Below are 25,977 nucleotides of genomic sequence, written 5' to 3'. Positions count from 1 at the left end.
GCTCAATTAAAAAAAAACCACTAAACCCATAAACTTGAGCAACCTGAATTACTTGACAAACCCTTAAACCACGTTAATCTAAAAAAAAGACAAAATAAAAAGAAAAAAAAATATAAAGCTAAATTCTTAACTATTTTAATATTAAAAAGATGAAATTGACAAAAATTTTTTTGAAAAGAATCATAACAAAAAAAAAAGAAACGGAAAAGGAAAAAAATCATGTGTTCAAGCTGCAAAAAAAAAAGCAATTGGAGGAGATACTGTAGCAATCCATAGTGTTTTGTGATGAAAGCTATAGTGATTTCCCCACATGCTTTAGTTTATGTTAACTAGTATATTGGTTCGTGCTTCGCCACGGGTCAGACTAATTTTTTTAAAAATATAAAAAAATATTAAAAGCACAAAGAATTTTTTAACCGTGTTATTAAATCTAATCAAGTGGGTTAATTTTGAAACCTTCCGACTCAGCTCTTTACCTAACTCAAGTTTTTAATTAAATCATATGGGAGCTAGCTCAACTTAAATCAATCAATTTCATAGATCCAAATGCAACCTTGATGATCAATAAAAATATAATTTAGCTTTAAAAAACTTCAAGATGATGATTTTTTTAAATATTAAAACAATGACAGATTGGATTGATCTCGGTGTCCCCTCATGATCCAGGTCATGGACTCTATTAGATTTAATAATTTTTTTATAAAATTTTTTATTTAATTATATGATAAAAATAGATGATCACAAAATTGAGCACCAACCTCAAAATAGATACTTACTTGAGATAATTATCCCTATAGAAAGCAAACAAAAATCCATAATCCAATCTATTTCCCAACAAATCTAATATTAAATAATAAAATTAAAAAAATAAATTAAAAACAATTAAAAGACTTAAAAAAAAGCATATCTTATCAGTGGGTAAACTAAAAAAAAATTTAAAAATAGGTGTTTTTTTTTCAAAACTAATTTTTATTTAACTATATGATAACAAAAATAGACAATTATGAAATCAAACACCAACCCAATACCAATATTGTTTTTTTGATCGCGACAACCAAATAAAAGGTTAAACGAAACCAATTATGAAACTAAATACTCAATTAACCTAATATCTAAGGATGAAATAAAAAAAACTTAACTAAAATAAAGTTAAACCTGTTAGACTTGCGAACAAAATCAACCAGTCAAACTTGTAAATAGGTTCATGGACTTTATAAAGTTTAATAACATAACATTTATCTGAAACTATTTTTTTTTAACTATATGAGAAAAAATAGACGATAAAAAAATCAAGTTTAATTAAAAAAAGACACCCTACCAAACTTGTAAACCAAGACAACTTGAGCTACCCTAACAAACCATGTTAACCTTATAAAAAGGTAAAATAAAAGAAAGCAAATTATAAAGTCAAATTCTCAACAATCCTGATATAAAGATGAAATCAACAAAAAAATTAAAAAAAAAATCATAACAAAAATTCAAAAGCAAAAACAAAAAGAAAAAATAAAGAAAGCAAAACATTGTGGATTACTATTATCATTCACAGTGCAGTGTGTGTGGGTGAACAATGGTTTCTTCACACCTTTTAATTTTTTTTACTTTATAAAGTTTAATAATATGACTTTTCTTTAAAACTATTTTTTAAAACTATATGAGGGAAAAAATAGATTATAAAAAAAGTCAAGTTCAATTAAAAAAAAAAAAAAGATAACCCCACCAAACTTGTAAACCAGGGCAACCTAGATTATCTTGGCAAACTCGTAAATCACTCTAACCTTATATATAAAGGCAAAATAAAAAGAAGAAAATTGTGAAGTTAAATTCTTAACAATCTCAATTTTAAAAAGATGAAATCGACAAAAACATATTTGAAAAAGATCATAACAAAAATTCAAAAAGAAAAAAAAAAGCAAAACATTGTGAATTGCTATTGTAATGCATAGTGTGATGGGTGTTGGGTGAATAATGGTTTCCCTACATCCTTTAATTTTTGTTATTTTATAAATTTTAATAACATAATTTTTTTTTTAAACTATTTTTCTAACTATATGAGAAAAAAATAAACTATAAAAAATGTTAAATTCAATTAAGAGAGAGAGAGAGAGAACTCACCAAATTCATAAACTATGACAACCTGAATTACTTTAACAAATTTATAAATCATGCTAACCTCATATAAAGACAAAATAAATAAAAAATTGACAAAAATTTTTTTAAAAAAAAGTATAATAAAAAAACAAAATAAATAAATAAAACTTGTGTTCAAGCATGAAAAATAAAATTAAAAAAAAAAGGACACTGTAGCAATCCGAGTCTTTTGTGAAATGCTTTCTTAAAATGCTTTAGTTTACGTTAATAATGATTCTAAGCTGAGGGTTATTAATATTAGACATGTAAGGCAGCGGAAAGGTCGATTACTTAAACGGCAAAGGTTGTGACCACCACTTGCTTCGATTTTCTTTATTGCAACCTTGACAGGATCAAAATTAAATATGAGCATTTTACTTTGACAAAATCAAGTAAAGCAAACTATCTCAAAATTAAAACCTTTTCTTAATTTGATCTCATCATCAAAGATAAGCAAATTAACTAATTTCATTGAAACACTTGAAAATTAATTAATGAGGGAAATAAATGTCCAACAGCAACATTTACTTGTATTAGGAATTAGTACTTGTCTCAATGTGACTTCCGAGCCCATTGATAATTAATAATTGTTGAAAGATTCATTTTACCTGCTGCTGCTTTTATTTTTCGCGATGCTGATAGAGTTGGATATGTGCATGTCGTTGTTTTTCCCAGATATCTCAGCCTCCCCAGTAAATGATGAGATCCTGTATATATGATCATCAGCCACATGCATGCATGTCCTGTTTTTATGATCTGCATGCGACCACCATGAAAAACAAACTCTAGCTATGTATACGTACAGCACAATTTTGATGATCATATTACTTCACCTCATCATTAATTATGTGATGAAGTTACATGATCATCAAAAGATGAAATATAATAATCTTGAACAATCCCTTTCCTACTAAAATGTTTAAGCGTTTCCCTAATGGCTAATGCCCTTTTCTCTCTCTCGTAATTTTCTCTTATAATATTCTAGTTGAAAGTTCTTTGTTGCGTGCGTTGTGCGTCTAGTCAATTTATTTTTAAATATAATAAAAAATTATTTAAGTTATAGATAATTATTTAATATTGTTATTAAACTCAACCTAAAAGATAAGAAGGAAGTGAGAGATGAGGTGGGTTGAAAATATACGAAGATTTGAAAAATAGAAGGTGCAAGCAAGCGATTAATTAATTGATCAATAGCTGAACGAAAAACGGATGATATGATTCTATAGGTGGAGCTGACGGAATGTCAACACTTCTATGCTTAATTTCTCATTGTGTTTCCAAGGAGTAGTCTCACCAAATGATCCAACCATTCCCATCACTTTCTCGACGTGTAATTATCAATCTGATCAGGAAGTCAGCATAGCAACTTGGTGCATGTCAACAGATACTTTAATTTATTTATTTTTAGTTTGAAAATGCAGATCTTGAGGGAGGCTAATTAGGTGATTTGATCAGCTAATCATATATGGTTGTGAAATCGATCAGGTTGCAATAGTCCCCCAGATATTTCCCCATCATATTCTGGAGCCTGTTCTGCGTTGGACAATTCTATCAGCATCGTTTGGTGGCTGCAAGTGTTGCCAGTAGGACTCGAAAATCTTTCGTTACTTATGTTTCTTGCTCAATAATATCGAATGTAAGGATAACTCGGCAAATTGGCTAGTATATATTTATCTCTACAGTAAGCCAATTAATTAAAAGAATAACAAAAACCAGCCAAGATTAACTCATTAATTATTACTTTGGAAACTAAAACAGAAATCAAATCCCAATTCCTGAAAGCCAATATTGGTCTTAAAACGAGGAGAATGCAGTCCTTGAAGATATACATAAGTAATAACCAATTGTAATGATCTTGGAGAGTGTTAGCCGTATCGAGATTGGTCACATAAATACATCTTCTACCTTAGAGAACATCATAGTTTGTAGTCCTGTTGGTTCCTGAACTAACAACATGTCACATTCACCTAAAGAAATCTCTAAATAGATGTCTATACTTTAATCCATAAATAATTCTAATATCCAATGATTCTTATGCAATGAAGATATTTGCTCTAAATTAGCTGGATGAATCTTCTCTGAAGTGTCCTAAGAAAGGACAATGTTTGAAGAACAGACAATGCGTCTTATCTTAATTTCCACTTTACAGGGATGACGGTGCTGTCTTTGCTGCCTTACGAAAAAACCAAAGCATATTGGTTCAAGGCTCTCCAAGTCGTAACTAGATACATCATTACAAATTAATTAATTAACCACTATGATCTAGCCATAACTGAGAAGCTATGATTGGATGTTCTTAGCTGTCGGTGCTTGTTTTATATGGTTATATATATTTTTTATCACGGGTCGTCATGATAAAACAAAAGTAATAGCTTCATATCTTATTATTAAGGTTAATTAAGAAATACCGTGGGAAAATTACTGTTTCCTACGCTATTGTTCAACCCGAGATAAATTATTGTAGATTGTCATAATAATTTGTGTTTTTTTTATTACACCCTTATAAGCTCAAATTAATAGTGAATTATAACATATTTATTAAGAAAGTGTAAAATTAAAAAATAGAAGACTAAACTGTAAAATATAGAAAAAATATATGGTTTTTCCAAGCTTGGGGCTAAATATACACTTTGATCTTCTAACTTTTTAAAGTATAAAGTTCCAACCCTTAATAATTTATGAAATTCAAACTTCATTTTCTTTATTTTATGGTCCCTGATTTGAGAGAAGAGGGAGAAAGTAACTGGATTCTAATGATAGAAAGAAAAAGTCTCAGTTGAAACCGATTCCAACCAGGAAAACAAATGATTTTGGTGTCACTAAGATCCTTTTGATGGGGAGAGTTTATTTGCCCCCCCCCACCCCCCCGCGCGCGCGCACGTAAACTTTCATAAAATGGTATATCTAAACCCGAAAATAATTTTGATTTTGGGTTGATTGTGAGTTTCAGAGCTAATTTTTAAATTGTGAGAAGCTATAATTAGATATATTTTACAAGGTGTTTATGGGTTTTTTTTTGTTGAAATATGGTTGAAAATAAGTTTTTCTTAGTCTAAAATAAACAATCCTGATTTTTCTGAGACCACAGGTCTCTGAAATCTGATCATGGCTAGTATCCCTTGTTGTTATTGTTTTTTTCAAATAATTAAGGAGCATATGACAAGGAAAAAAAAAAAGCTGAAGCGCGTGGGTCTTTTTATAAATGCCCAGGAGCTCTAGGTCATCCAAACATGAGAGATTGAGTTTTTTTTGTTTCTTTTTGTTTCATTTTTATTTATTACAATTGGATTTTAAAAACAAATCTTGTTTTTTTTTTAATTTCATCACTTAATATGTGGTTGATTATAGGTGTTTATTTTAGATATAAAAAAATTAAATTCAATTGAATTCATGACCTTAATCATAAATTCAACTAGTTAGCTTCAGCTAAGTAGGGAATGAGCTTTATAATTTTTTTATTATATAAATAATTCTTAATTTATTTAATTAGAAATATGTATAAACTTCTCAATTTCTATGTGGAAATATTTTATACTAAAACAAATTGTAAAAGTCAGCATATCAAGTTTTTTTAAAAAACAAATAATATTTGAGCTGCAGCTAAAGAGGGATCAAATAGCTGGTTAATGCTATTGTTAATGTGGCTGGCACAACAGGAATTATAGCTGCAGCAAATCATCCAAAGTTGCTGATTCGCATGCGTGCTATTAATTATAAATTAGTGGATGCAATATATATATATGGTTTGGAATTTGATGAAAATACAAAAACAATAAATTAGGATGAGTATAATTCTAGGTGAAATTAGAGAGAGGCCAAATAGTGACAGGAAATTAAAGAATGTTCTATATATATCCCGAAGGCATCATGGTCCCCTAGCCTAGCCGAGCTCATATTTTCGGCTTCAACAAGCCAATAAGTAAACTAGAGCTACTTGGATTGGAAGTGCAATAATGAGAATATATATGGGCTTGCAAATCCAGTTTTAATATTGTTTTTGTATTAGAAAGTAGAAACTCAGTTTTATGGATGGATGAAAAGTTTTTGCTGATAATTATTAAAATTATCAAGAAAGAAAAAAGAACTAACCTAACTCCATCCTGGGTCGGAGTAGCCCTAGCTAGTGGAAGCATCAAGGTTGTCAAAATCGCGATTCAACTCGTAAAATCGTACGATTTTACGAGTTAATATAGGCTTTACGTGCTAAATCGCTTGCAAAACTCGAAAATGGGTAAAATCGGGTCAAAATCGGGTAAAATCGTTAAAATCGGGTAAAATCGCGTAAAATCGCGATTTTACCACCGATTTAACGATTTTGCCCGCAGGAAAAAAAAGCCATGTGTCTGCCAGGTGTCGACCGCCTATTGGATTTAACAAAGCAAATGCAATTGCAATGTTTCTCTTCAGTCTTCTTCGCATTTCAGTTCATCATTCATATTCAGAACCAAAAAAAATCCCTAAATTGAAATCCCTAAATTCCAGTTCCAGCCGTCCCTAAACTGAGGATTCCTCAGTCACTCAGTGTCTTAGTCTCTACTCTCTATCTCTTTCTCTCAGCCGTCCACGATTCCAGTTCATCATTAACAACAGCCCTCGCCCCTCATCGACGACGTCCTTTTCACCAGCCACCGTAAGAACCAGAGTCCACCCAACAACAACGGCGTCTCTCCAGTCTCCACCAGGTAAGTTACTCTGTTCATCTTGTTTCTCTGGTTCTCTCTTCTCTGTTGGTAACTACCAGCGGCTGGGGGTGCTTTTTTCCCCTGCCCGTTTCTTACTCTAATGCAGTAAGCCAGTAATGCTAATATTTGTTTAATTGGATTTGCAGGCTCCAAGTTTGACTGCAATATTGATCTCCTCAGTGCTCACTGCTCAGAACAGAGGTAAGAGTTTCTGACCATGTCTTTTTCTTACCTTGTTTGTAATCTGTCGTGGCTGTTGTTTAGGACCATTAGGTGCTTTAATCTTTACAGTTTAATGATGTTAAAGATTGAGATTTTGATTCAAAGTTTCTATGACTGTCTATTATTGAGATATTGAAAATCAATTGGATTAAACTGTGCGGTGTGTGTGTGTGTGTGTGTGACTCTGTGAGTCTGTGACTCTGTTTTTTCACATAAATCAATTGTCTCTGTTTCTTGATCTGAACAAGTTGGAGTCAGGTTAGTAATCCATGTGCAATTTCGTTAGTCCTTGTTAGTTGTTAGTAATCTGTCGTGACTGTTAGTTGCTAGTGAATTGGGCTGTGAAGCCTGTGATTATGTTGAAAATGCATGTTGCTTCTGTGTGCCTATGCACCGGCACCCAGCATGCATTTGCTATCATGTATTGGGTGTTTGATGTTTATGTTGAAAATGCATGTTTGATGTTTTTGTTGCTTCTAGCTTTTATTTCTATTTTTTTTTTGGAAGCTGTAATGGTTACCTTATATGCATAAAATGTTTGGATTGATTACAGGGTTGATTTGAATTGATTCTTGAATTGTTGAACTTATGGCATCTAGGAAAAATTCTTCTGGTAATAGGCTTGATGTGGGATGGCAACATGGTATAGATATTGATAAGAATTCTAGAAAAGTTCAGTGCAAGTATTGTCAAAAAATTATCAGTGGAGGTATTTTTCGTTTTAAACAGCATTTGGCTTGCACCCGTAAGGATGTTGAACCATGTCAACAAGTACCAGGAAATGTTAAGCAGATGATTTTAGATGTTTTGGTGAAAAATCTAGAAGCAACTGAAAAGAAAAGAAAGGCCCGTCAATATAGTGTAAATGATGATGATGATGAAATAAAAGAAATTAGCTCCAGGGACAAAGGAAAGAGAGTAGCTAGTGGGAGTGGAAGTACACAAACAACTCTAAATCAATTGCTAAAAAAAGATATTAGAGAAGAAGCATGTCGACAAATTGCAAGGTTTTTTTACACTAGTGCAATTCCATTTAATTGTGTAAAAAACCCTGAGTTTCTTAAGGCACTTGATTTGGTTGCAAAGCATGGGCCAGGTTTCAAGCCTCCATCATACCATGATATTAGAGAGAAGTATTTGAAGCAAGAAGTGGACCAAACTATGAATTTGCTTGAGGATTACAAGCTAGAATGGAAAAAAACTGGTTGTTCAATAATGTCTGATGGATGGACAGATAAAAAAAGACGTTGTATTTGTAATTTTTTGGTTAATAGTCCTAAAGGGACAATTTTTTTATCATCGGTTGATACTTCTAATATGTCCAAAACTGCTGATAAGGTATTTGAGATGTTAGATGCCATTGTGGAGAGGATTGGGGAGGAAAATGTTGTCCAAGTAGTCACCGATAATGCTGCAAATTATAAGGCAGCGGGACAATTATTGATGGAAAAAAGAAAGAGTTTGTTTTGGACACCATGTGCTGCCCATTGTATTGACTTGATATTAGAGGATTTTGAGAAGAAGTTAGAGATTCATCAAGTAACTATTGCTAAGGGGAGGAGAATCACCTCATATATTTATTCAAGAACTATTCTTATTTCCATGCTAAGACACTTTACGAAAGGAAGGGATTTGATTAGGCCTGCTGCCACACGGTTTGCTACTGCATATTTGACTTTGGGATGTTTGAATGATCATAAAATGCAGTTGATGACTATGTTTACTTCCAATCAGTGGAGTTCATGTAGGTTTGCAAGAATAGAAGAAGGGAAACGAATTCAAAATTGTGTTTTGGACAGCAGGTTTTGGCATGATGTTACTATATGTATTAAGGCAGCGTATCCTCTAATTAAAGTTCTTCGATTAGTTGATTCTGATGAGAAACCAGCTATGGGTTTTATATATAAAGCAATGGATGAAGCAAAAGAGAAGATACAAGTGAATTTTGGTTCCGTGAAAAAAAGGTATATATCTTGCTAATTTCTATTTTAAATGTTGTCATCTATTAATATGAATGTCTTTAGAGATACTTTCAATTGAGATATTCCTTTAGTGTAATGATATTTTTATTGTTTTTTTTATATAGTTATATACCTATATGGAATATTGTTGATGCAAGATGGGAACTTCAACTCCACAGACCCTTACATGCAGCAGCTTATTATTTGAATCCTCATTATCATTATAATCCCAATTTTAAGGTTAATGCCAACATTAAAATTGGATTATATCAATGCTTAGAAAGGATGGTGCCGAATGCAAGTGAAAGGTGCAAAATTGACTTGCAACTTGAATCATTCAAGGATGCAAAAGGGTTGTTTGGCATTGAGGCTGCCAAGACAGCAAGAGATAAAAAAACTCCAGCTCAATGGTGGGATTCTTATGGAGATGAATGTCCAGAATTACAAAGGTTTGCAATCCGAGTTCTAAGCTTGACTTGTACTTCATCTGGATGTGAGCGTAATTGGAGTGCATTTGAAATGGTGAGTTTTTTTTATTTTATTATTTTAAATGTTGAAATATTTGATAAAAATCTTATAAATTTGAATTGAATTATTTATTTAGGTTCATACAAAACGAAGAAATCGTTTGCACCAGAGAAAAATGAATGACTTGGTATTTGTAATGTGCAATCTGAAATTGAATAATAATCAAGTCAAAAAGCAAGCAGATGATTTTGGTGTAGAAGATGATCTTTCATCTGATGATGATTGGATAACCGAGGGAGAAAAACATTCAAACATTGATTTGCTTGGTGCTATTGACAATGCAACACGAAGAAAAAATGGTAATGAAGATGAAAGTGATGAAGAAGAAATTCCTAATGATGCTGAAATAGAGATTCATGGTACCGAAGATGATTTGGAGATTCAAATTGATGATATTGGTGTTGGTACTAGTAGTAGCACTAATGCTCATAATATTGGTGTTGGTACTAGTAGTGACACTAATAATCCTCTTGATGAGTGTCTGAGGAATAATGAGGAAGATGAAGGCAATGAAGCTGGTTTTAGTTTACATGACACACCAGCAGATTATTTGTTTTAAGTTTGTTAATTATTAGCTAATGAATAGTTATTTAAATTATGTATGGATTTTTATTTGAACCATGTATTTTAAGATGCTTGAATTATGTATGGATTTTTATTTGAAGCATGTATTAACCATGTATTTTAAGGTGCTTGAACTATGTATGGATTTTTATTTGAAGCATATATTTTAAGGTGCTATGAATTTTTATTTGAAACATAATTTTTTTTTAATGTATTTTAAAATTCCTTACGATTTTACGATTTTACGATCCGTTTTTACGATCCGAGTTTGGTTTGCATGTTCCGTACCGTGTCAAAATCGCGATTTTGACAACCTTGGGAAGCATGATACTCTGTAGCTAGCTAGATGTAGAGAGTGGAATATGTCCCAATCAGGCTGCATGAACTCTCCCCAGATAACATTGTTATATGCCACTACTAGCTGCTACACGAATGGTGCATAATACTGGATCTCGCGAGTAGAAATCATCTGATGCTCTCACCACAGCAGTTTGTTTGGAGCTGCACCGTAACATTTCAATGCACCACATCACATCAGAAAAAGCTCCAAACTTACCAAAAACCAAAATTACAAAAGAAAAGGAAACTTACCAGTACAAAGCAGCATCAGTATTATGGCTCCTGCAAGCAATGCATTCATTATCAGGGAAGGTCCTAGCAACCGAAGCGTCAAGGGCCTGATGATATTACCTAGTCAATTCAAACCAGTGTCTTCAAAATACATAGAGCATCCACCTTAACCCAATAAACACCAGCTACTGCCAAATAACTATGCAACTCGTTATAAAACTTGTACGACTTTTATTCACTATAACCCTAATCCCTGCAATGCCCCGCGCGCACACATTTTAACTCATGTCTTTCGGTACTTAGGCTGTAGTTGGGTTGAATCCTACTGCTAAAAAAACTCACAATGTAGCAAAATAGTTCTGTAATCTTAGGCAAGAAAATCACACACACTCACAAGAAAGAGCTCCAATTCAAAATCACTGTTTCTCTCCTTCATTTTTAATTGCTTTTCCAGCACGCCTGTCTCTCCTCTTTTCTCGACACGACATCTTCTCTAGCTTATAGACTCGATAAAACTCCATAACGCACACCTAATACTTGGTACTACAATAAATATCACAACACAATTAACTTAACACATGCATTAAACTCACGTTACTTTAAACTAAATCTAGAAAATTAACTTAATAATTACAACACATTAATATCAACACTTTCTTTAATTAGCTATTAATGATACGAGTTCAAAAAAAAAGGAAGAAAAGATATAGCACGGTTTGAGCTAAACCCGAGGGCTCTGTTGGACTCTTTTTAGGCTCGGTCTGATCATGGTCAAGTCAAACCCAACCAAGCTCACTTGAGGCTTAGTTGGACTCCTTTTGGGCTTGGTCTAATCATGTTAAAACCTAGCCTAATATAGGGTTTGGCTTGATCAGGTCAAACCGAACCCAACTGAGTCCAAAGTGGGCTCGGTTTGACTCTTTTTAGACTTGGTTATTTGAATAACTCGTCATCTCCTTCTCTTTTCTCCCTCTTTTTTTTCTCTTTTTCTCTAGATTATTATTGTTCGTCTTGACTACCCATATCTCGAGGAGGACGTCATGCTATATAGACTACACTTCCATCTAAGATTCACCTACGCCATTCAACTATTACAACATAAAGTATACATATGTTGAGCTACTCTTTTTTTTTTCCCCTAAGGTAAGCTATATAAATAAGGTAAAATAAAGAAGGAGGATGAATCTTCTTATTCATAACTATATACCTGCAATTATTCTTTTTATATTTTTCTGATAAAAAAATTACCCTTTAAACACTACAGTACTAACGAATTCATCATAGTGTTATTTTGCAAGTAACACCCACATCTCCATCCCAGTATTATTCGTGAAGTGATCCCAGATCCAAATGAAGTTTTTCTAAGCTTTATCAGTGACGTCGTTTGTGGGAACTTGAACAAAAAGCTTGTTCATTCCCTTTCAACTTCTAAAAAAAAATCATGGTGACAAGACTCCAGTAAATGGGAGAGTAACTGATATCCCTTTAAGAACTTCAGTTTCCATAGGTATTCAACAACTCTCTCAACAAGTGCAAGTACTCATCAACACTATTCTAGCCATATAGGAATAGCTTTGCTCTCTTCTATACAACAAACAAAAAAGTCAACCAACAGCACTAAGTGGACAACTCCAGATCCAGAAAGAAAATATATAAAATAACATGTCAAGTAGGCACCATACTCCAATTCTTCATATGAGCCAGCACTTCTCGACAAATCTAAGCCACAAACATGGTTATTCCCACCAATCCTCTTCCTAGTCATAGTCTTCTCATTCACATGCTCCTCATCTTAAAAGCCTAGGCACGATGTGCTCGAGATTACATCAACCCAGCTCCTACATGTTATTCTCACAAAATGGAAGAGTATCCACTTTGTCATAAAGTATTACACACTTTCCTAATCAAGAATTGTGTCATTGCTAAAGCCAACATAAATAATTATGATGACCTTATAGACCTTAAGGAGCGCGTAAAAATTTCAGAAGCATCATGTAGCCAGTGACAACATAAAATGACACTATATGCAAGATTTTCCCTACAACTTTTCATGGATATGTTAGGGTGTGGTATTATAGCCTTAAGCTTGGCTCCATCCTAGGTCTCCAAGATCTCTGCATGAAATTTATCTCTCATTTCAACACCAGCATTCCTACCAAAAAGAGCACTACAAAGCTCTTTGTTATCACACAGCGAGATGATGAAAGCACGATAACATATCTCTAGAGATTCAACGAGAAAACACTAAGTGTGGAGGATCTACTTGAACTTATCACTACTAAAACCCTGATCAATAGAGTCTACAACTATTACTCATAGAAAAAGTTATACACACTCCCTGATAAAGATTTCCTTAGCATCAAACATGTAATGGATAATCACATCAGGGTGAAAAAAGCTAGAATAACCAGACAAAGTCATCCACACTTCCACACACAAGAAGAATCTCCATTATGCCATAAATCTTCAACAAGAGCATCCAAAAGAAGCATAAAGAGGAACATCTATGATTGTTTGACATTCTCTAAGCTCGTGAGTACCACACCTCTTACTCTTACAATGAAACGTGTTGATGTGTTGGCTACTGTCATAATTCAATTTTAGATCCCCCGAAATTGTTTTATAAAAAATATATTTTTTATTCAAAAATCCAAAAACATCATAAATTAAAAATCTAAAAATATTTTCAAGACAAATGGAGATAAGCCTTTGAGCTTCAACAAGTCAAAAAGTTAGAAGAATAGTCAAATTAGGATATTTTGACACAACAAGTTGAAGAAAAACTTTCGGAAAGAAAATTGAGGTTGAAATCCAAACTTGACCAAAATTAGAAGAATTCATTAATTTTAAGGACTTAATTAAACTTCTAACAAGTTTAATTGACTTATTTAAGGATTTAATTGAGCAAAATTGAGTTTTGAAAGTCAATTGGGCAAAAATTGAAAGAATTATTAAGTTTAACGACTTAATTAAACTTCTAATAAGTTTTGTGGATTTAATCAAGATTCAATTGAAGAAAAATCAAGTTTGGAGGCCTAATTCAGATCAATTCGCAAAGATTGGAAGATTAGAGACACAATTGAAACTTTGAAAGCTAATTTGGTGCAATAAGGAACTTAATTGAAAGAAATTTAAAATATGAAGTTCAATTGAAGACCAAATTTGAAGAAATTCGAAACCAATGATTATTTTGTAAAAAAACGCTGAAATTTGAGGGTCCAACTAAAAAAGCTCAAAGGTGAAATTGCAAGGAATCTGAAAGATTATGGCTGATTAGAGGCTCCATTGCAAAGTTTCAAAGGTTCAGGGACCAAATTAAAAAAAACTATCATTTTACTATTCATTGTCTTCTTTCTAAAAAATAAAAGAAAATAATGCCCAAATACCTACTTTTCAGCCCTAATTGCTCTCTCACCTCTTCGCCAAACCACACAAATCTCATGTCAACTTACCTGGTACTTGTATTTCACTCTAATCTAGAATTCCAGCTATTATTGAACTAAAAATACATGCAGATTCTCTTTCAAAAACTCTATCCAGCAGTGCTCTACTTATAAAAACAGTCTTGTATCCTTCCTTTGTCAGTTGCAGAGCAAAACAAACTTTTTGTTCTTAGTTTTTATGAAATATTTATTCCTCATGGGTCGAGATTTCATTAACTCATGAGCCCTAAAACCTTCGCATTAATTTCTCCAATAAAATCTCAGAAAACCCTAACTCAAGTAGCCTGAGAGGGAGATGAACGCTGCCATATATATTGCCTCCCAACCAAGACTGCAACAGTCTTTTTCCTTATTTTTTCCAGCCTGAAACAAAACAGCCCCTGGAAGCAATTGTTCTCCGTAGTAGTTTGAAGAACCAGCAGCAGCAGCAGCAAAGCTCTCTGCACCAGCACCTGAGCAGCAGCCTTCAAGATCAGTAGCCTGACAGCATTGGACAGCTACACTTCCTCTCCTCTACAGCGCCCAGTCCAGCAATATCTAGCTTCGGCAGCATCTTCTTTCTGCTCACCAACGAGCACAAACAACAACACCTTTACCAGTGACTGATCTCAAAGCTGCAGCATCCTCTTTATCTGTTCAACAACAAGACCATTTCTTGCTCCTCACCAGCTGACTGTACTCCTCCAGCAACGAACAACAACTGTTATTCATCTCCTTTGTATTAGTCGTGAACTCCTGTAGCCAAGAACCACAGGACCAGCAGCATGATCTTCAACAAAGCAGCAGCTTCATCTTCCTTGTTATAACCGAGAGCCACACCAACAGAGGTCTTCAAACCATGAGCAGCAATTGTGCAATCTCACCACAACAAAACCAAAACCGGTGCAGCAGAGTTCCGAAGTCTAGCATTTCTTTTGTTCACAAAAAAGGGCCCATTTATTTTTCTTAGGATTAGTGTTAGTTTCTGGGCCATGTTAAAAAGCCCAGCTTGTGTATCATTTAATGATCAATGATTTAATGATTAACCCATGTTAAAAAAAATAAATTAATACCAATCATTTAATGATTAATGTCAATAAAGAACTCATCTGCCGGTAATTGAGAAATTGATTAGGTTAAGAGGATTTTTTATTTATTTATCAAAACATAATATATAGCTACAAAAACAGACAATTTAATTGTTAGGACACGTACGAGTCATGTATCATGGTGAATTATTCACAACCCTGATCAATTGAACTGTTTAGTATTTTACTTAGGATTATATACACATATTTGCATGCAGAAACAGAAAAAGAAATTGATGATAGATCAGGTGTGTGTGTACTTTTGGTATATAGATCAGGACGAACTGCATCCATTCATGGTACGGTCCCAATAGTTGGGCATGAACATAGAGAATCGATGCAACATCATCGTTATCATAGTCTTATAAAATAATATTTTTTTAAAAAAAAACTCTAAGCTTTGTAGGGGAAATCACCATGTTGTTCACACTGGATTCATTGTTTAAAACTTTTTGTTTTTTTTTATTTTGATACTCACACTTGTTTTTTTTTTGGACCATTGCATATTTTTAAGTTTGAATTAAAGGATAATTGATTCAATTTTGTTGACCAAGAATAAAATAAAATAAAAATATTAATGTGGAAAAAATGCAAAAAATGAGTGATGGGTTCAAAGTTATCGTAAAAAATTCAATTTAATCATCTTACTTTTCAAATTATAACCATTTAATTGAACCCTTGTTTTTTTCAATTCAATTATGGTACAAATATTATTTTTATTATTTTTCAATTGCTGATTTGAGAGATAAGAGAGAGAAAACTCATCATATTCTAGTGGTAAAGAGAGAAAATTGATATAAACACTTATTTTGGCTATCAATATAGTTAATCTTAGTTTCAACATGTTTCATTTAGTAAGGAAAGTTACATTTGGATGTTTTTCACCTTAACCTTACCTAAACAACCAGATCTAAACTCAAAAAAAATTTTTGTTTCAAGTTGATTTTAGGTTGTTTGTGCATTTTTTAGGTTGTCTAAGATCATTGATGAGTTGATTAAAGTGCTTAAGGTCTTTTCTAGTTGTTTTGGGTTAAAAATATGTTAAAAACTAATTTATACATCAAAAAACTATTAACCCTGATTTTCTAGTCATCATAGTGGGTAAATTCTAAGAAAAATAGATGACGTGTTTTTTGGCTTTAAAAAAAAATTAGATGAGCAAGATGTCACCTGTCTCATTAGCATTTAAAAAAAGGACTCACGTGCATGCTCTTTTCAAATGGGCGAAGCACGTTGACCTGGCCTATTTAGGAAGGCCCGACGACGCCTAACCTTTTTCTTTCCTTTTGTTTTTCTTTTCTCTAATTTTTCCTTTTTTTAATTTGATGATTTTTTAATAATAATTTTTTTTATTTATATTTAAATAAATAACCATTCTCTATTATTTTTATCTTAGTTTAAATAGCAATAGTTTTTTTAATTATTTTTTATGTATTGAATTTTTGAAGGGACTATTCTAATTCATCTATATTTTTTTAATTTTTTATATGGATGAAAGTTATTTTTAAAAATAAAAATATATATTTCTAGATTGTATTTCTATGCATGATATCTTTATTCTTTGATTTTTTTAATTAGTTTCATGTGTGTATATTTCTATTTATCATTTGATTAAATAAAAAAATTTATTTTTATAAATAAAGTCATTGAACACAATCGAGTAGAAGATTCATGTTCCGAGATCAAATATCTTGATTTGCTTCTATATCTTGATTTTTCCTGTTATGTCTTTAGTTATTATTAATGTTTTCTTATTGATATAAATAGTTTTTGATTTATTTAATTAGATGAGTGCATAAATTTCTTGATTTACACTTAAGATTTTTTCTATAAAAATTATATTGAAAAATTTTGCATGTTTAATTTTTTTTATTTTAAAGAAGCAAATCAAATAAACAGGAATGTATCAGGTGCGGTTGCATTGTTTTTTATTTACCAGGGCCTAACCCCTTTGATTATAGAAAAAAATATTCATGAACACCAGTTTCTTCAATGGGAGTGGACGACGTGGCAGTAAATGCCACGTGTAGATGTGATAGTGGATGAGAGTAGATGGAGATATGATTACAGTGGGAGCCCACCTTAAATTATCCAAGCAAGCAAGGGAAACATAAATGTCAGTCAAAAGTTAGAGAGGGTGGATTGGTGTTGGCCCTATAGCAGCAGGGGATGGGATGCCTAATACGACGTGGTGGCTCACTGGCCAAAACTTTATGACAACGGTAGCTGAAGAAGTCGTGACCACTTGTTTGAGTGGCAGAGACTTATCCCGAGACCTCCATCCAATAATGGTTTGGTTTGGTCTGCCTTTTTCCTTTCTTCACTGTATGGATTTTGGATTTGTATTGTAATGACTTAACAGCTTAGCTATCATAATCTTAAAAATGGGCCTCTTCCTGTATGTTTTCTGCATGTTCTTATCATAATATCAAACTGAATTCCCCACTCTATCTCCCTCCTCCCCTTTCCTTTTCTCTAGAATTTCGAATTTCGTTGTTATATCTCATCAATCCAAAGTATATTGCATGGAATCCGAGTCATTTTGTACTGTGATTTTGATAATCAAAACGATTTAATTATACAAATCTGATTTGGGATAGTTTTTGTATTATTTTCTTAAACAATCATTGAGAATTTTGTTGATATTTTCAAAATTGTCGTCGCGGAATATTAATGCCCATTTGCCAGCTAGGGTAGAATATATAGTCCATAGCAAGTTAGGTTAAAGTATTCAAGATAAAACCATCTAGGTGGTGGCCAGTAGTAAGAGCTTGGGACTAAGAGATTTGCTCTCTCTGTGATCTCAGATTCGAACCATGTGGTTGCTCATATGATGACCACTGGAGGCTTACATGGTCGTTAACTTTATGGTCTGTGAGATTAGTCGAGATACGCACAAGTTGACCCGAACATCCACGTTAAACTAATATATATATATATATTCAAGATAATATCTGCATAACTATATTTAGAGGAAGGAAAAAAAAATAAAAGTATTACTGTAGATAAGTGCGAGATTAAGAAAAAGCAACCCATCCAAACATATATTCCTATATAACGCAACATGGATGCTCCCCTTATCTGAAGATCTCTTTCTTCAGATCAGACTGTGCAGACATGGCTACTCCTGTCAGAAGCAACAGCAGGCTCTCTCTTGCCATGGAGAGAACTGACCAATGGTACTAACAATATATTCTTGTTTGTAATTGTTCTACATGGTTACATAAACATTCTTGCTAATTTGTCAGCCTTTCTTAATTTCTAATTTTTCTTCAGGGTCTTTTCTCAAGATATTCCTACAGATGTTGTGGTTGTAGTGTGTGAAGCCACCTTTTCTCTTCATAAGGTATGGAAATGCTACTCTCTTTTTCCTGAAACCAATCTTGTATTAATTTGTAGAGGTGTGAGAAAATAATTAATGAATGAAATAAAGTAGTAGCTAGTGCTTAAACATATGCTTTGATTGCTTTGTGGCAGTTCATGCTAGTGGCAAAGAGCAACTACATAAGAAAACTAATACTGGAATCAAAAGAACCGGCCCTAACAAAGATAGATCTGTCTGAGATACCTGGAGGGCCTGAGATCTTCGAAAAAGCAGCTAAATTCTGCTATGGTGTTAACTTTGAGATCACAGTTCACAACGTTGCAGCCCTTCGTTGTGCTGCTGAGTATCTTCAAATGACTGATGTGTATTGTGATTACAATCTTGCTGGTCGGACTGAAGATTTCCTTGCTCAAGTAGCCCTGTCTAGCCTTTCCGGCGCCATCGTTGTCTTAAAATCCTGTGAAGATCTCCTTCCCTTGGCTGAAGACCTCAAGATTGTCCAAAGATGTGTCGATGTCATTAGCCTTAAGGTATTAGCTAGATTAACGTAAATTAGCAGCTTGTGTAACATAAATTATCGGGTTAAATTGCAGTACAATAATAATTGACTGATGTTTATTTCATGCTTCTAATTAGGCTTGTAATGAGGCAAACTTTCCGAGCAGAACACCACCAAATTGGTGGACCGAGGAGTTGTCGATTTTAGACATTGAATTCATAGGCAGAATCCTGTCTGGAATGAAGAAACGCGGCTCGAAAGCACTAACTTTAGCTAGTGCTTTAATAACTTACACAGAACGAAATCTTCGAGATCTTGTTCGAGATCAGTCTGGCAAGGGCACCAAGTCCTCCGATTCTGATGATCCCAATCTGTTTGCCCGTGAACGCGAGCTTCTGCAATCAATAGTCTCTCTCTTGCCCTCAGAGAAAGCTTCCTTCCCTATCAATTTCTTCTGCTGCCTTCTCCGTACTGCTATCTTCGTCAACGCCTCAAATTCTTGCAAGAATGAGCTCGAGAAGCGAATCTCGGTGATATTAGAGCATGTCACAGTTGATGATCTACTAGTCATGTCTTTCACTTATGATGGTGAGAGGCTTTTCGATCTGGATAGCGTGAGGAAGATCATATCAGGATTCGTGGAGAAGGAGAAGAACATGGCTGTCTTTGGTGGTGCTGATTTTAAGGGATCTTATTCTGCAGCTATGCATAGAGTTGCCAAAACTGTAGACTCATATCTTGGTGAGATTGCAACCTATCCGGATCTCACCATTTCTAAATTCAATGGGATTGCTATTCTTGTGCCAAAAGGAGCCAGAAAGGTCGATGATGATCTATATCGTGCCATCGACATCTTTCTAAAGGTAAAACCACTGAAATTTTATCAGCTATGCTTGTCAAATTAAGCTCTCTTTTTTTCACTATTTGTTCCTTTGAAAATAGACATAGAAGTAATCGTTTTGAGTGGTGATTGCAGGCTCATCCGAATCTTGATGAGATAGAACGGGAGAAGGTTTGCAGTGTTATGGACCCATTGAAACTGTCCTATGAAGCTCGACTCCATGCTTCTCAAAACAAAAGATTGCCAGTACAGATTGTTTTGCATGCACTTTACTATGATCAGCTTAAACTAAGGAGTGGTGTGAATGACCAGCCTGATGCTGTTGCAACAAGGAGTCAATTGCAGTCTGATGTTTCACTTGTCAGAGAGAATGAGGCCTTGCGGTCAGAGCTTATGAAGATGAAGCTTTACATCTCAGACATGCAGAAGAATCAAGGGAGTTCAACTAAGGGTATTGCAGCTGCTCCGACGACTACTGGATCTCGAAAACATTCCTTCTTCTCATCCATGTCGAAAACATTAGGGAAGTTGAATCCTTTCAAGCATGGATCTAAAGATACTTTTCATATTAATGATAACATCGGTGTGGATATTACCAAGCCTAGGAGGAGAAGGTTCTCCATATCTTAGGAGTTAAAACTTGCTAGTTAATTACCTTCCATTGATTTAATGTGTGTGATAATTTGTGTAGATTGAGGTGGATGATCCACTTGAATTATGTTGTGATGTTTTGTTTCCCTTTGATTTCTTACTTTATTTGGATTCTAAATTCTAATAGTGAGTGAATGTAATCTATATGTGATGTAAAATATTTTAGAAGGGAAAAATTGTTCGAAAAGTTTTTTAAAATAATTGCAGTTAATTGAGGTTTTCATTTTGGTTTGATTTGAGATAGCATAAATAGGTATTGATGTCGATTTGTTCCAGCATGTTTTGCTTCGGTTCCTGCATAAATGCAATGTGTAATTAGTTTATGCCGCGGGGGAGGGGGATAGAAAATTCACTAAAATAGAGTTAAAACACAAAAAAAACCTTAAACCTTATGTCGTACCCTCGATCACAAGGGCACGATGTCGCGGCACCTTTCCCGCAACCGAGGGTATGACAAGATGACGACTCTACTGGAAACCATTGAACTAGGCTTTGTTTTGTTTATTTATGTTGTGTAAAGATTGATGTTTGTTTATTTTTCAGTTATTAATGGCTTAAGAGCTTTATCATACATTACTTTTTTGTTGTAAGGGCACACATTGTGAAACTTCTGATTAAATGGGGGATTAACAGCTTAGCTTATGACTTTTAGTCAAGGGTTAAATTTGTATAAATCTCAACTCTTCGCTGAATGCTTAGACTAGTAATGATTGGTACACGTGCCATCTCATTGCCTATTAAGCCTCTATATTGCCTTCACGAGGGTGATCACTAGGACAACGAGAGATCTTTTTAGAGACCAAGTAGAAAACTCACCCCTTGTCTCGCATAAAAGAATTAGAATTTGTCTTTAGAGTATATACTCCTTACACATGTTTTGCATCAAGACAAGCTCTTTATGTAGCATCTTAAGTTCAGGACTTAAAATGACAGTGACACCATGGCTGTCACTTAGGAAATTTTCATTGAAGAATTTGGGCAAAAATCAAGATTTTTGTTCATCATACAAGATTTATGACTGTGTGTTACCCCTTGAAGGTCAAGCTCATCATATAGAATACATGTTTATATGTTTAGCATGCATATTCACAGGTTGAAACGTAGGTCCCCTACCGAAGGTCTACTATACTTGCCTAAGAGAAAGGATAAAAAATGAAGAAAGGGTTCAGATACAGGCTTATTATCAAAAACAAATTGAGAGCATTAAAGGTGAAGTAGCTAGACTAATAAATATGCTTGAACAAGCCCTGAGTTCAAAGAGTGGAAAGAGAAAATTTATATAACCTCTCGTGGAAACACCATTAACTCATGTCCCTCATACTTCTCAGAACTTGGGGGTAGATTGAACAACGGAGTAGCATTTTATCCCCATTGCTTCTGTCCAGCCAGCTCAAACCCCAATCATTATAGATTTAACAACTGAAGGACCTTGTATTGATAGATTTGTTGGTCTCATAGACTATAACTAATGGTTTGTTATAGAATAGAGATTAAAAGCAGTTGAAAGAAATGATTTTATTGACCCGTACAAGCAGTTGAAGTTTATTTTGTTCCAAACATTGTGGTGTTGAAAGAGTTTAAAGTGTCAGACTTTGTTAAGTATAACAGGCTAGAATACTCAAATACCCATCTCTGGTCATACTGCAACAAGATGGTTAAAGTTATTCACGATGACAAAATGCTAATCTATTTCTTTCATGATGGTCTCACAATGTCTGTCTTGAGTTGGTATATGAGACTGCATAGTACCAAGATTAATAAAGGGAAGGATCTGACAAATGCCTTCTCTAAATAATATAAATTCAATTTAGAAACTGCTCCTAATAAAACCAGCCTCATAGCCATAGAAAAAAGAAATCAAGAGTTTATGAAGGCATATACGGAAACAAATGTTCAACCTTTGCTAATAAAATAAAAAATGGTGATGTTGTTCACCAATACCTTCAAATCCTTATATTATGAGTATCTAATGGGAAGCTCAGCTCAGCAATTCTATGATATTATAAGGATCACCAAAAGAAATGAACAAGTTATCAAAATGGGAAAAATTGAAGGTCTTACCATGGATTCTAGAACAATGATGAGAGATGGATCAGAAGATGGCTCTAAAGTGGGAAATCTTAGTTATGTGGTCCAATCAGGTCTCGTTGTAGCATCAACTTCTTAAGTGCCTTTGTCAAATATTGACATACCTCTACCGCTCGAGTTTGTCTATCAGCATCTATTAAACTCTGGACATGTTGCCCCAACTCCATCAAATCTCATACAACCACTGTTGTCTATGTGGTATAATCCAAACAAGAGATATTAATATCATGATAGGGTTATAGGCCATTCAATTAAAAATTATAAAAATTTCAAGTATCATGTCCAGAAGTTAGTGAGCAAGAGACGAATTGAGTTTGTGAAGAATCACTACCAGAAATTCGTTAAATACCAATGGATTTACCGACGGAATATTTCTGTCGGTATTTTGAGGTCGAAATTACCGACGGCCACTTTCCATCTGTAATTCAGTCTGTAATTCCCGACGGAAAAGTTTCCGAATTTAAAAAAAAGGCGTGTCGCTGACGTGGAGGTTTTGACGGGTTTTGTTTTCTGATGGAATCACCGACGGATTTAAAACGACAGCCCATACAGTGATGTGACCGGTTTCGTCGTTTAAATTGCCGACAGACTCACCGAGGGATTTGAAATGGCAGATCCGTACGGTGACGTGTCTATGTTTCCGTCAGAATCACTGACGTAATAACCGACGGAGTTTCCGTCGGTGAAACCGTCGAAAAAGGTTAATATATGACAGCTCTGCCGACCCTCTCCTCCCCTATTTCTCCTTCTTCTTCCACATCCCAACTCTCCCCATCTGCAAACAACCAGCCCCCCCTCCCAAAAAAAAAAAATCTTCCTCATATCAGCACAACAAGTTATAGTTCTTGAAGTTTTGTTGTCACAACATCCGTATTCTGATTTACCGATGGATTTTATCAATTTTTGTAAGTAATTCTATCTTTTTAAATTTTAACATTTAATTAAATGTCAATTTTATTGTTTTTTTAGTATATGTATTTTGTTAGTAGATATACATGTTTTATTGTTATTTCTCAAACAAACTTGTAGTATATGAATGTATAATTTTATACCTGTTATGGTTTGTTTTAGATTTTGTAAGATTGTATTTGTTTGTAAATTGTTATTTCTTTATGGAATTACCGAATTACATGTGCTGTTTTGAAATAATTAATAGCTTGCTTAATGGGGCCGTTTAAAGTTTTATCAATGGTATTGCGGAGTGGTAATTTCTGTAAATTTATATATTTTAATTCGTATGGACGTTGATAAATGATAATGAATATTTAATATTTATGAGAAGTTGTGATTGGTTTGTTGGATAATCTCGAGGTAAAGTAATATTTTTGCAAGTTTATTTACCTAACTTAGTTAATTAATACATGATGTCATCATAATTTTATAGAGGTTCGATATAAGTCATGGATGATCGTTCATGGATGTATCGAGAGTCACCCCAAGGATTGCGGAGGATGGATTATTGTAATGGGGTTCAGGGTTTTATTACTTTCGCAACATCTATTCCCAGAAATTTTACTGGAGGCGGTATTAGGTGTCCATGCAGAAAGTGTGAAAATAAAAAGTATCTGCATCCAGATGTTGTAATGATGCATCTTCTACACAAAGGGTTTATGGAGAATTACCAGTGTTGGTATGCACATGGAGAAGCATTTGTTAGCGAGAGTGAGAGGAGAATGGAAGAAACGGTGGTTGGGTCTACTTCTAGTGCCAGCAACGTGCATGAAACGGTAAATGACAACACTAATCCTTACAGAAATATGGTTATGGATGCAATGAGAATGAATCAAGGTAATGGCAGTTAATGTCCAATCGTAGAAGAAGAACCTAATGTAGATGCAGCTAGGTTTTTTGATTTGTTGAAAGATTCTGACGAACCATTATGGGATGGCTGCACGAACCACAATAAATTATCGGTCGTAGCACAGGTGTTCACCATCAAGTCAGATCACGGGTTGAGTGAGGCTGGGTATGACAAGATTATTGAACGGGCAAGAAGCATTTTACCTGAAGGGAACAGGCTGAAAGAGAACTTCTATGCTGCGAAGTCCATGATGAAACCCCTCGGTTTAGGATACCAAAAAATTGACATGTGCCCTAACTTCTGCATGTTATACTACCTTGAAAATGCTGAGATGACCGAGTGCATGACATGCGGGCATTCCCGTTACAAACCTAGAACTGGCAGGGGAAAGACTCTAGTGGCATATAAAAAACTTAGATACTTCCCGATCACACCTAGACTGCAGAGGTTATTCATGTCACCAAGGACTGCTGAGCACATGACATGGCACCAAGCACACCATGCGATTGATGGAGTGATGGTTCATCCTTCTGACTGCAAAGCGTGGAAACGTTTTAACAGTGTTCATCCTCACTTTTCAGCTGAATCAAGGAATGTACGTCTTGGGTTGTGTACAGACGGATTCAACCCATTTGGGTCATTTGTTGCTCCTTATTCTTGTTGGCCGGTCATACTCACAGTTTATAACTTGCCACCGGGAATGTGTATGAGGCCGGAGTTCATGTTTTTATCTATTGTCATACCCGGTCCAAGAAGCCCGGGGCGGAATATAGATGTTTGTTTTCGACCGTTGATTGATGAGTTGGCGCAGTTGTGGTCCTCCGTAGCTCTAACTTATGATATATTGAGGAAACAAAATTTCCTTATGAGGGTGGCATTGATGTGGATTATCAATGATTTTCCAGCTTATGGAATGCTTTCTGGTTGGAGCACGCATGGGAAACTCGCATGTCCATACTGCATGGAAAACAACAAGGCATTCATGCTAGCAAATGGAGGTAAAGCTTCTTTTTTTTACTGTCACAGTCGCTTCTTGCCACTTCATCACAGGTACAGAAAGAACAAAAAAGATTTCTTTGTTGGCAGAGTTGAAAAAGATATTGCATCCCCGCGTCTTTCCGGTGAAGAATTGCATGATGTTGTCTCAGAGTACGGTGACATTGTGTTTGGCCTTCAATCAGGTAAACAAAAGTTTCCTGGTTTTGGTTTGACCCATAATTGGGTAAAGCGAAGTATCTTTTTTGAGCTTCCTTATTGGAAGACCAATCTACTCCGCCATAACCTTGACGTCATGCACATCGAAAAGAACATGTTTGAGAATATTTTCAACATCATCATGGATGTGAAGGGGAAGACAAAGGACAACATCAAGGCTAGATTGGATATAGCTTTATACTGTAATCGTAAAAATATAGAGTTGGTTTATGATGAGTCACGAGTCGCAAAACCAAGAGCAAGCTTCGTATTAGAGAAAAACGCACAACTGCTAGTCTACAAATGGCTTAAGAGTCTGCGTTTTTCGAATGGACATGCATCGAACATATCAAGGCTGGTTAATATAGAGGACTGCAGATTGTATGGAATGAAGAGTCATGACTGCCACGTGTT

General features: G+C 34.4%; 2 protein-coding genes across 2 annotated transcripts; both read left to right on the top strand.

Annotated features, from left to right (window-relative positions):
* The first annotated feature begins 6,354 nt into the window (after positions 1–6,354).
* Positions 6,355–10,012, top strand: LOC133669050 (uncharacterized). The gene is made up of 9 exons (XM_062089056.1): positions 6,355–6,398; positions 6,685–6,809; positions 6,956–7,010; positions 7,631–7,968; positions 8,314–8,570; positions 8,739–8,995; positions 9,277–9,514; positions 9,597–9,920; positions 10,007–10,012. Exons 1-9 carry the CDS (start codon positions 6,355–6,357, stop codon positions 10,010–10,012), a joined length of 1,644 nt encoding a protein of 547 aa, XP_061945040.1.
* An 8,143-nt stretch (positions 10,013–18,155) lies between these two features.
* Positions 18,156–20,681, top strand: LOC133670183 (root phototropism protein 2-like). Its single transcript, XM_062090688.1, has 5 exons — positions 18,156–18,343; positions 18,441–18,510; positions 18,642–19,019; positions 19,126–19,851; positions 19,965–20,681. The coding sequence occupies exons 1-5, from the start codon at positions 18,282–18,284 to the stop codon at positions 20,457–20,459; spliced, it is 1,731 nt and encodes a 576-aa protein (XP_061946672.1). The 5' UTR covers positions 18,156–18,281; the 3' UTR covers positions 20,460–20,681.
* The last annotated feature ends 5,296 nt before the right edge of the window (positions 20,682–25,977 follow it).

This window comes from Populus nigra, chromosome 12 (assembly GCF_951802175.1).
Source record: "Populus nigra chromosome 12, ddPopNigr1.1, whole genome shotgun sequence".
Classification (NCBI taxonomy): Eukaryota; Viridiplantae; Streptophyta; class Magnoliopsida; order Malpighiales; family Salicaceae; genus Populus; species Populus nigra.
This window is presented reverse-complemented; position numbering and strand designations above follow the sequence as displayed.

Coding starts and splice junctions, on each gene's coding strand:
- LOC133670183 (XM_062090688.1), top strand. CDS start 18,282: ATGGCTACTCCTGTCAGAAGCAACAGCAGGCTCTCTCTTGCCATGGAG. Junction 18,344..18,440: donor ATGGAGAGAACTGACCAATG/GTACTAACAATA, acceptor ATTTTTCTTCAG/GGTCTTTTCTCAAGATATTC. Junction 19,852..19,964: donor CCATCGACATCTTTCTAAAG/GTAAAACCACTG, acceptor TGGTGATTGCAG/GCTCATCCGAATCTTGATGA.
- LOC133669050 (XM_062089056.1), top strand. CDS start 6,355: ATGGGTAAAATCGGGTCAAAATCGGGTAAAATCGTTAAAATCGG. Junction 6,810..6,955: donor GTCTCTCCAGTCTCCACCAG/GTAAGTTACTCT, acceptor TTGGATTTGCAG/GCTCCAAGTTTGACTGCAAT. Junction 7,969..8,313: donor AGTAGCTAGTGGGAGTGGAA/GTACACAAACAA, acceptor ATAGTCCTAAAG/GGACAATTTTTTTATCATCG.